The following is a 12,066-nucleotide window of genomic DNA, read 5'->3' on the forward strand; positions in this document are numbered from 1 at the left end:
CCCTACTGTCCACTGCACCGACCAGCGATAGAAACATAGACAATAGGTGCAGGAGTAGGCCATTTGGCCCTTTGATCCAGCACCGCCATTCAATATGATCATGGCTGATAGACAATAGGTGCAGGGGTAGGCCATTCGGCCCTTTGAGCCACCACTGCCATATGATCATGGTTGATCATCCAAAATCAGTACCCCGTTCCAGCTTTCTTCCCCATATCCCTTTAGCCCTAAGAGCTAAATCTAACTCTCTCTTGAAAGCATCCAGTGAATTGGCCTCCACTGCCTTCTGTGGCAGAGAATTCCGCAGATTCACAACTCTCTGGGTGAAAATGTTTCTCCTCATCTCAGTTCTAAATTCTTGCTATTGAGGGCGTGCAGCGTAGGTTTACTAGGTTAATTCCCGGAATGGCATATGTTGAAAGACTGGAGCGACTAGGCTCGTATACACTGGAATTTAGAAGGATGAGAGGAGATCTTATCGAAACGTATAAGATTATTAAGGGGTTGGACACATTAGAGGCAAGAAACATGTTCCCAATGTTGGGGGAGTCCAGAACCAGGGGCCACAGTTTAAGAATAAGGGGTAGGCCATTTAGAACTGAGATGAGTAAAAACTTTTTCAGTCAGAGAGTTGTGAATATGTAGGATACTCTGCCTCAGAAGGCAGTGGAGGCCAATTCTCTGAATGCATTCAAGAGAGAGCTAGATAGAGCTCTTACGGATAGCGGAGTCAGGGGGTATGGGGAGAAGGCAGGAACGGGGTACTGATTGAGAATGATCAGCCATGATCACATTGAATGGCGGTGCTGGCTCGAAGGGCCGAATGGCCTCCTCCTGCACCTATTGTCTACCCCTTATTCTTAAACTGTGGCCCCTGGTTCTGGACTCCCCCAACCTCCACAAAATAACACATCCCCCACACCCACGAGCAACACGTTTTTTTGCATTATTACAAATCTAATTGCTTTTATTGTCATTCAAAAATAAATTTGAACGAAATTGTCGTTGCCACGCAGTCACGAACATCACCAAACCTACAAACCTGTACGTCCTTGGAGCGTGGGAGTTAACTGAAGATCTCGGAGAAAACCCACGCAGGTCACGGGGTGAATGTACAAACTCCGTACAGACAGCGCCCGTAGTCAGGATCGCTGGCACCAATTCTACCACTTCGCCACCGTGCCGCCCATTGTATCTGCCTCCATCACCACCCCTGGCAGCACATTTCAGACACCATCATCACCCTGTGTAAAAACATTATGTCCCGCACATCTCCTTTAAACTTTACTCCTCTCACCTTAAACCTCTTGACGTCTGTCTATTCCCTCCGCAGATGCTGCCTGACCACCTGAGTTCCTCCAGCACTTGTGTTTTGCTCAAGATTCCAGCATCTGCAGTTTCTTTTGTCTCTATGGCATTTGCAGAGTTGTGGACCCAACCCAGACCATCACACAAACCAACCTCCCTTCCATTTACTCCATCTACACCTCACGCTGCCTCGGCAAGGCCAGCAGCATCATCAAGGACCAGTCTCACCCCGGCCACTCCCTCTTCTCCCCTCTCCCATCAGACAAGAGGTACAGAAGTGTGAAAACGCACACCTCCAGATTCAGGGACAGTTGGTGAGAAAACTGAGGTAAGAAGGAACTTTTTCACCCAGAGAGTTGTGAATCTGTGGAAATCTCTGCCACAGAGGGCAGTGGAGGCCAAATCACTGGATGAATTTAAGAGTTAGATAGAGCTCTAGGGGCTAGTGAAATCAAGGGATATGGGGAGAAGGCAGGCACGGATTACTGATTGTGGATGATCAGCCATGATCACAATGAATGGTGGTGCTGGCTCGAAGGGCTGAATGGCCTCCTCCCGCACCTATTTTCTATGTTTCTTCCCAGCTGCTTTCAGGCAACTGAACCATCCTCTCATCAGCTTGAGTGGTCCAGATCTCCCATCAACCTCTTGAGATCTTCGAACTACCTTTAATCAGACATTATCTTGCACTAAATGTGGTATCCTTTATCTGTGCAATGTGGACAGCTTGATTGTTGTCATGCATGGTCTCTCTCACCCAGAGAGTTGTGAATTTGTGGAATTCTCTGCCACAGAGGGCAGCGGAGGCCAATTCACCGGATGAATTTAAAAGAGTTAGATAGAGCTCTAGGGGCTAGCGGAATCAAGGGATAGGGGGAGAAGGCAGGCACGGGTTACTGATTGTGGATGATCAGCCATGATCACAATGAATGGCGGTGCTGGCTCGAAGAGCCGAATGGCCTCCACCTGCACTTATTTTCTATGTTTCTTTGACTGGATAGCACACAACCAAAAGCCTTTCACTGTACCTTGATCCACACAACAATAATAAACGAAACTACTATCAGACCTCCACTCACCTAATGTACCAGAGAAAATAGCCCAAGTGATCAGTTGCAAAGTACTTCTCTCTGAGAGGCAAGTCGGACTGTCAAAGCCGCCACAGCCAGACATAAAAACAGCTTTTCCCCACCAGCAGTAGCTCTACTCAAACAGCCAAAAGTCTGTAGCCTCTTGTTACTCTGGTACGTTATTTCAATATGTTTAAACTCCGTCTTATTTTTAACTGTCTGCTGTATGAGCCAAAACATTGTGACCACCTACCTAATATGCTGTTGGTCCTCCGTGTGCAGCCAAAACAGCGCCGACCCACCGAGGCATGGACTCTACAAGACCCCTGAAGGTGTCCTGTGGTATCTGCCACCAAAACATTAGCAGCAGATCCTTTAGCAGCGCCCCACAAGCCTTGCCGTTTCAGAGATGCTCTGACCCAGTCGTCTGGCCACAACAATAAATTTGGCCCTTGTCAAAGTCGCTCAGGTCTTTACTCCTTACCTCCGCTACATCGACGACTGCATTGGTGCTACCTCTTGCACCCATGCAGAACTCTCTGACTTCATACACTTCACCTCCAATTTCCATCCTGCCCTTAAATATACCTGGACTATCTCTGACATCTCCATCACAGGAGACAGACTGTGACGGACATTTACAACAACAAAAAAAATTCTCCTGCCCATTTCTCCTGCATCCAACACGTCAACTTCAAGAACTGACTGTTCACTTGCTGCCTAATATATCCCACCCCTTGACAGGTGCCATTGTAACAAGATAATCAAAAGTCAGTCACTTCGCCTGTCAGTGGTCAGAATGTTTTGGCTCATCGGTCGGTGTACAATGTTTTAATCTTTTTGCAAGCAAAGCACCAAGGCAAATTCCTTGTATGTACACACACCTGGCTAATAACATTTTTATTTATTATTCATTCAAAGAAATGAAATGAAATGAGTGCAGGTCATCCATAACGTGTGAAAGCAAGCTGGTACTAAACCTTGAAACCTTCTGGAGAAGGGTGGGGAAAGGGGCTGGTTTTTTAAGTGGTTGTGTATCTGCAGGAAAATACATTTGAGTGTGAGACAAGGTTGGGTGGATTTCAAGATTACAGCCCTTCAGCCGGCTGAGTCGGTGCCGCCCAGCGATCACCCCGTACACTAACACTACCTTACACACACTAGGGGCAATTTACAGAAGCCAGTTTGTGGAGTGTGGACAATAAAAGACCTTTGAAACCAGAGCACCCGGAGAAAACCCACGCGGTCACGGAGAAGGTACAAACTCCGTACAGACAGCACCCGTGGTCAGGATGGAACCCGGGTCTCTGGCGCTGTGAGGCAGCAACTCTACCGCTGCGCCACCGTGAAATTGAAAAGCTCCCCCTCGGGTCCCTATAAGATCTTTCCACTCCTTGGGTTCCAGTTGTGGTTACAGGCCCTCCAAGTCCACGCCAACCAGTGATACCCAGACACTAACACTCTCCTGCGCACCAGAGACAATTTACAGAAACCAATTAACCTACAAACCTGCACGTCTTTGGAGTGCGGGAGAAAACTGGAGCACCCGGAGAAAACCCATGCAGGTCACTGGGAGAAGGTACAAACTCCGTACAGACAGCACCCGTGAGTCAGGATGGAACCCGGGTCTCCGGCGCTGTGAGGCAGCAGCTCTACCGCGCCGTCCCAACTGGAAAGTAGTTTGCCACCGAAGTTTAGCTGTTCTAATGAAAAATATTCACACAATTTGCAGATTTATTGATTTATTTCAATTTCTTTTCCACCAGTACAGCCATAATACATTCCCAGGATTCAATAATGTTCAGACAATAGCTGCTGTTCCATTTATATAGCACAAAATAGGATCTAAATCTGCACCTTAATACAACCCAATAATGCCTCCCAACTGTTGCTGTTGGTTCTCGGACAGGGAATTAGTTTTATTGCAAGTTAGAAGGGAGGGAATTTGGAAATACAACTGGTTGGAGCCGAAGATGCACTTAATTCACTGCCCAATTTGTCAAGTGGTCTTTAAGCTTCAGGAAAATACTGTAGTAGTCTGTATAAATAGTTCTACAGTTGTCATTTTGGAACTGCCACCGTTAAAACTTTGCTTTCCCCTTAACCCTCCCACATTAAGGCTTCATAATAATTACATAAATACACAAAGAAGTCGGGCTAATTATTCAACCTCCAGAGATTGTGGCTAGTGCTGTCATTTGTGTCATGTAGCAAACGTTAGATTTTGATTGTTCAGGTGAGATTAGGCGAATAATTCTTAATGGAACAGTTGTTTGCAACCCCCCTGTTTTCCGCTCCCCAGTCAAGTTCCAGATTCTGTTTTAAAAACTGTTGGTCACCACTTTAGTTTTCTACCCATCTTACAAACGCTAGTGGACTGTATTGGGGGAAGGGCGGGGTCATTAAGTGGTGCCGCCACTTGCAAAGTAAGCGCAAATCTAAAATGGACATTTATCCAAGATCCATGTTAGATTACGGTTCTTTAGAGCATCAGGGACAATTGGAAAGAACAATACTTCTGCACAGCTTGCCAAAAAGCGTACAGATGACGGCTCCGAACATACCAAGAATGGTTTTTAGACTGGGAGGCGGCACGGTCGGAGCCATTACAGGCAGCCATTTATGTCACAAATTGAAAACTAGGTGTTTTAATAGATTCCACACAAGATTTTTTTTTTGGAATAATTTTTGTTTTTTAAACGGTAAGGTCACTTGACGTTTATGCAGTCTCAAATCTGTTTTGTAGACCGAAGTACTATTTCTATTTCTGCTGCCGGGAAGTGAGCAGATGAATACTCTGGTGCGGTGACAACCCCCTCTTTATAAATCGACGGCAGGCGAGCTACAAGTGGGCAAAATGGTGGCCACATCTCACTGCCAAACTGAGGTTGTCACCCTCGAGGCTCAACGTTCAACTAGAAAGCAGGAATATAAACAAAAGGAACCATTTTGGTGGCTGCTTTTTTTTTTTGTTGATCTTTAGCCAAAAAAATGTCATTCCAAGACTGGCCCACATCATTCAGGGTCTTGTGTTAATTCAGTGTCCATACACAGATGGCAGCAGTTATGTCTTCAAGCTTTAAATTCTCATGATGCCTTGTCGATGCCTCGTTTTGTCCACAGAAGCCCACGCCACCTCAATTAAACTTTTTTTTCCTCTCTCTTTCTCTCTGGCATTGTGTGGTGAAGACAGGTGGGTTCCACGTTGCATTAGTTACCTGGGATGGAACAGAGCAGGCAGCCTGTAAAATAAGTACCAACGTTTACTGCTCCTCAAGAACAGCAAACTGGTTGCCAAGTTCTAGCTGAGCGGACTGACTTTTAGCACCATCCTCCCTGGCTCTGTTTTTGTATTTCACCATCTCAAAGGTCTTTTCCATTTCTTTATCTCTGGGGGAAAAATAAGTTGTGGTCAGCTAAACAAATGGTCAAAACACAAAAAGTAAAGAAAACGTGTCCAAACTGATATTAGATTAACCCGCCACACTTGTGGCCTTCCCAGTCAATGAATGTTTCAATCGCCACGTACAAACTCTTAAGCCAGAGGGTGGTGAATATTTAGCCAGAGGGCGTCAATGGCTATGGTAGGTTGCCAACTGTCCCGTATTAGCCGGGACAGCCCGTATTTTGGGCTAAATTGGTTTGTCCCATACGGGACCACCCTTGTCCCATATTAGGCCCGGGGGGCACTGTAGGCCCCGACATTCTAGATTTCCGACATTTTAGCCCCGGACACCGATCAACGGAGGTTGTGTAGCAACCCGCCTCCCGGCCCGGGCAGCCACTATTGGTGGAGCAGGAGCATATGGCCGCTGGCTGGGTGAGGTCACGTGGGGCGGTGACATCACCTTGTCTCGTATTTGGGAGTGAGATAGTTGGCACCCCTAGGCTAGGGGGAGAAGGCAGGAGAATGGGGTTGAGATGGAAAGATAGGTCAGCCGTGATGGAACGGTGGAGTAGACTGAACTGTAGAGTGGCCTAATTCTGCCCGTATGTTATATGGTCTCATGGTCTTAATCTGTGGAATTCATCGCCACAGAAGGCCGTGGAGGCCAAGTCATTTGGGTATTTTTAAAGCAGAGATTGATAGCTTTTTGATGAATAAGGGTGTCAAAGGTTACGGGGAGAAGGCAGGAGAATGGAGTTGAGAGGGAAAGATAGATCAGCCATGACCGAGTGGTGGAGTAGATTCGATGGGCTAAATCCGCTCCTAAGCTCCCATCCCCTGCCAGAAGGTGTAGTTGAGGCAGGTACTATTGCAACGTTTAAGAAACATTTAGACAGTGCATGGGTAGGATGGGTTTAGAGGGATATGGGTCAAACGCATTATAGATGGGGCATGTTGGTCGTCGTGGACAAGTTGGGCTGAAGGACCTGTTTCCACGTGAGATGACTCGACATATGATGATCATAAATGAACAGGCTATTGTTCAATGAGGAAGACCTACTAGGGGCACTGCCGATTATAACGTGTATATGGGTGGTACACAGACTGCAGAGTTCTCCCATACCCAGAAAAGGCACCGACCGCTCTATAAATGTAATCAGGTCCTTCTGAAGGCAATAACAGTGCCAGCAAGTCTTAAACTCCAAGGTCCACACAGGTAATAATACAAAACAAATGGAGGGGGCCGAAATGCATTTGAGGAATGACAAGTGTACCCGTGGCAGTTAATCTCAGCACTTAACACTTTTCGTTCGGCCTCCAGAGACACAACTGGATCGAGCTCTAGGGGCTAGCGGAATCAAGGGACATGGGGAGACGGCAGGCATGGGTTACTGACTGTGGATGATTAGCCATAATCACTATGAATGGCGGCGCTGGCTCGAAGGGCCTTCTCCTGCACCTATTTTCTCTGTTTCTAACTGCGTTCCACTTTGGCACAGGACAAAAATGCAATTCTCTGCCACAGAGGGCAGTGGAGGCCAAATCACTGAATGGATTTAAGAGAGAGCTAAATAGCGCTCTAGGGGCTAGTGGAATCAAGGGATACGGGGAGAAGGCAGGCACGGGTTACTGATTGTGGATGATCAGCCATGATCACAATGAATGGCGGTGCGTACAGGCTGGAAGGGCCGAATGGCCTCCTCCTGCACCTATTGTCTATGTTTCCTCAGGCACAGTTCGACAGACCACCTGTATAATGGAGATTGTAAGGTCGGCACGGTGGTGCAGCAGGAGAATGTTGCTGCCTCACAGCGCCGGAGACCCGGGTTCCATCCCGACTGCGGGTGCTGTCTGTACGGAGTTTGTACGTTCTCCCCGTGGGTTTTCTCCGAGATCTCTGGGTTCCCTTCCACACTCCAAAGACGTACAGGTTTGCAGGTTAATTGGTTAAATGTAAAATTATCCAGTGTATTGGATAGTGTTAATGTGCGAGGATCGCTGGTCGACATGGACTCAGTTATTATAGTTTATTACTAAACTGGCTAAAGTAGGAACACGAAAGCTCGACAATTATCAAAATTAATGTTTCAGTCCCGAGTCACAAATTTGAATGAGTTGAATATCAGACCTACTATGATGCTAAAAGGAATGGTGAAATTCTACTACTCCGCTCTTTCAAACTCAATTCTTATTTTAATGCTCATTCTGACATATGGACATTAAACTAGCATTGTGTGTCTACCTTCGATTTAAACCAGCATCTGCAGCTTTCTTTCCTACTTAAAACCTTAACTTATATCCTCAGGTTCTTGATTCCACTGCTCTGGGTAAAAGAGCCAGTCCATTCACCCAATCTATTCCCCTCGTGATCTTTTATATACCTCTGTAAGATCATCTCCATCCTCCTGCGCTCCATGGAATAATTCTAATCTGCCCAAACTCTCCCAGTGGCTCAGGGCCTCAAGTCCTGACAACATCCTTCATACCTGTCACCTATGTGGAAACATTGGTATTGTTGCCTTTTCTAATTTAATTTAATTTTATATGTATATACTGTGTACTGTATGTGTATTCTAATGGACCATGAGTCTGCCTAATAAAATTTATTATTATTATTATTATTATAAAGCAAGGCGACCAAAACTGAACACAACACTCCATGAGCAAACTTACAATCTTGTACAATTGCAACATGACACTTCTTGATTGGTACGGGTGTCAGATGGTATGGGGAGAAGGCAGGAGAATGGGGTTGGGAGGGAGAGACAGATCAGCCAACGATTGAATGGCGCAGTAGGCTTGATGGGCCGAATGGCCCGATTCTACCCCTATTCCTTAGATCCTTGTGATCCCAACTTCCATACACAATGGGTGACGTTTCAGGTTGAGACCCTTCTTTAGACTGATGTCAAGGGATGAACCGGGACAAAGATAGGATGTAGTCGGAGACAGGAAGACCGGTGGGAGAACTGGGAAGGGGGGGGGGAATAGAGAGGGAAAGCAGGGACTATCTGAAGTTAGAGAAGTCAATGTTCATACCACTGGGGTGTAAGCTGCCCAAGCAAAATATGAGATGCTGTTCCTCCAATTTGCACTGGGCCTCACTCTGACAATGGAGGAGGCCCAGGACAGAAAGGTCAGATTGGGAGTGGGAGGGGGAGTTGAAGTGCTGAGCCACCGGGAGATCAGGTTGGTTGAGACGGACTGAGCGGAGGTGTTCAGCGAAACGATCGCCGTGCCTGCGCTTGGTCTCGCCGATGTAGAGAAGTTGACTCCTGGAACAGCGGATACAGTAGATGAGGTTGGAGGAGGTGCAGGTGAACCTCTGCCTCACCTGGAAAGACTGTCGGGGTCCTAGGATGGAGTTGAGGGGGGAGGTAAAGGGACAGGTGTTGCATCTCCTGCGGTTGCAGGGAAACGTACCTGGGGAAGGGGTGGTTTGGGTGGGAAGGGATGAGTGGACCAGGGAGTTACACGTGTACCGAGACACAGAGATTTTCTTTTTTGTTGTGTGCTGTCGAATTAGCGAAAAGACTAAACATGATTACAATCAAGGAGTCCACAGGATAAAGGGAATAACATGCAAAGAAAGATTTCATGATAAAGGGAATAACATGCGAGGGAAGATTTAATAAGAACTGGAGCAATTTATTCCAGACAGCGGGTGGTGGATACACATGCTACTAGAGGGGGTAGTTAAGGCAGGTACAAGAACAACATTTAAGAGGATTTGGACAAGTACAGGAGTAGGAACGGTTTAGAGGGATACCGGCCAAACGCGAGGGGCGGTGGAAATAGTGTAGGTGGGCATCTTGGTAGGCATGGCCATAGGGCCCCTTTCTCTGCTGTATGACTCTGACTCAAACTTGGGAGAGAGCTGAAAAGATAAGAGTAACGAAGGTCAAGAGCGAATTGGCTCGAGTCCATTTACAGATAAAATGCCACAGACAAGCAAACAAAAGAGAGTTGGCGTTTGCAGCGGAGAATGCAGTACAGAGGCAGAGAGCACTGCAAGCCATCAGGGTGCAGCTTACCCGCCCCAAGAATTTGGCACTTGGAAGAAAAGTTATCCATGATGTAGGGAGACAAGGACATGGAACACAGAAAAGTACAGCACAGAAAGAGGTCCTTCGGCCCACAATGTCTATGCGAACATAAACGCTTAGACAAAACTAATCTTATCAGCATGCACGTGATCCATATTCCTCCATATCCATGTGCTATCTAGGCCTATGAAATGCTACAGTTCTATCGGGACAGGCGGCATTCCTGGAGAGAAGGAATAGGTGATGTTTCGGGTCGAGACCCTTCTTCAGACTACCCAAAACGTCACCCATTCCTTCTCTCCAGAGATGCTGCCTGTCCCGCTGGGTTACTCCAGCTTTTTGTGCCTATCGTCGGTTTAGAGCAGCATCTGCAGTTCCTTCCTACACGTTGTTCTATCGGCCTCCACCACCTCCCCAGGCAGCGTAATCCACGCACCCACCGTACTGTGCGAAAATAAATCCCATCCTGCACATCTTCCTTAAAATTTGTCTCTCTCACCTTAAAGTTATGCCCTCAGGTTTTGACATTTCCACGTTCTGACCGCCTCCCCTATTGATGCCTCTCAATTTTGTGCACAACCACGCCTCCCCTCAGCCTCTGACACTCCAGAGAAAGCAATCCTAATTTAGATTAGTTTAGGAAACAGGCCCTTCCGGCCCACCGGGTCCGCGCCGACCAGCGATCACGCACACTAACACTATCCTACACCCACTAGGGACAATTTTTACATTTACCAAGCCAATTAACCTACAAACCCACACGTCTTTGGAGTGTGGGAGGAAACCGAAGATCTCGGAGAAAACCCACGCAGTCACGGGGAGAACGTACAAACTCCATACAGACAGCACCCGTAGTCGAGATGGAACCCGGGTCTCTGGCGCTGCATTCGCTGTAAGGCAGCAACTCTACCGCTGCGCCACCGTGACCGCCCAAATTATTTATTTCCTAAGGCATGTGTACCAATGGCTGGGTCAGGAATGACGAGGCCAGGATGTGTTATTCATTGAAGACTGCGGTGTCAGACAGCATCTCTGGAGAGAAGGTGGTGCAGCGGTAGAGTTGCTGCCTTACAACGCCAGATACCCGGGTTCGATCCCGACTATGGGTGCTGTCTGTGCGCAGTTTGTACATTCTCCCCGTAACCTGCGTGGGTTTTTCACTGAGATCCCCAGCTTACTGCCACAAGTTTGTAGGTTAATTGGCTTGGTATAAATGTTAAATTGTCCCTATTGTATGTAGGATTGTGTTATTATGCATGGATCTCAGCGCGGACCCGGTGGGCCAAAGGGCAGGTCAATCGCAGGTCAGCGTGGACTCCATGGGCTGAAGGGCCCAGTTTCCTGTCTCTGTACCTAGATACTCCATCAATTACCCACAAGCATTTCCATTCACTGCTGCCCTGACTGATTTCTAACTGAATGTTTGCTTAGTCCATGCTGCATCAAATGTAATGGAAAACCTTAAATACCGAGTAGTGAAAGACCTGGATAGAATGGACATGTGGAAGTTTCCACTTGTGGGAGAGTCGTGAACCAGAGGGCACACCCTCAGAATAAAAGGACGTACATTTAGAAAGGAGATGAGCAGGAATTGCTTTAGCCAGAGGGTGGTGAATCTTTGGGATTCATTGCCACAGACGGCTGTGAAGGCCAAGTCAGTGGGCATTTTTAAGGTGGAGATTGACAGATTCTTGATTAGTGTGGATGTCAGTGTTTACAGGGAGATGGCAGGAGATTTGGAGGGAGAGATAGATCAGCAATGATTGATTAGCGGAGTAGACTTGATGGGCCCAGTGGCCTAATTCTGCTGCTATAAGGTGAACTTATGAAACCTCTCTGAACTTAAGATTAGACATGTTTATATTGTTGGAGATAATCCAAGAAACATGACGACACTTTCTTAGTGGACAAGAGTGGACGGTATAACCCGCAAGTTTCACGTACAATGTTTCTGAACAAATGGCAGGCTACCGGTCTAGAAATCGGTTAAAAACCCAGCGGGAAATAAACTAAAAATAGAATTAATTGTGCAACCTCCAAAATGTGGCCTGGAAACAGAAAATAGGTGCAGGTGGAGGCCATTTGGCCCTTCGAGCCAACACCGCCATTCATTGTGATCATGGCTGATCATCCACAATCAGTAACCCGTGCCTGCCTTCTCCCCATATCCCTTGATTCCACCAGCCCCGAGAGCTGTAACTAACTCTCTTTTAAATTCATCTGCCCTCTGTGGCAGATAATTCCACAAATTGCA

General features: G+C 47.1%; 1 protein-coding gene across 4 annotated transcripts in view; it reads right to left on the reverse strand.

Moving 5' to 3' along the window:
• cdv3 (carnitine deficiency-associated gene expressed in ventricle 3) overlaps window positions 1-12,066 on the reverse strand; it is a 37,559-nt gene that overhangs the window by 3,446 nt on the left and 22,047 nt on the right. The window contains exon 5 of one of the 4 annotated variants that reach the window (XM_078414049.1): window positions 4,891-5,596. The exons of 1 other annotated variant lie outside the window; for it this stretch is intronic. In XM_078414049.1, the coding sequence (XP_078270175.1) occupies window positions 5,593-5,596 (4 nt within the window). In that variant the 3' untranslated portion in view covers window positions 4,891-5,592. Of the gene's footprint in view, window positions 1-4,890; window positions 5,769-12,066 lie in introns of those variants that run through there. 2 more of the 4 variants (XM_078414038.1, XM_078414021.1) reach the window with 2 other exon arrangements.

The sequence above is a fragment of the Rhinoraja longicauda genome, chromosome 2, assembly GCF_053455715.1.
Source record: "Rhinoraja longicauda isolate Sanriku21f chromosome 2, sRhiLon1.1, whole genome shotgun sequence".
Taxonomy (NCBI): domain Eukaryota; kingdom Metazoa; phylum Chordata; class Chondrichthyes; order Rajiformes; family Arhynchobatidae; genus Rhinoraja; species Rhinoraja longicauda.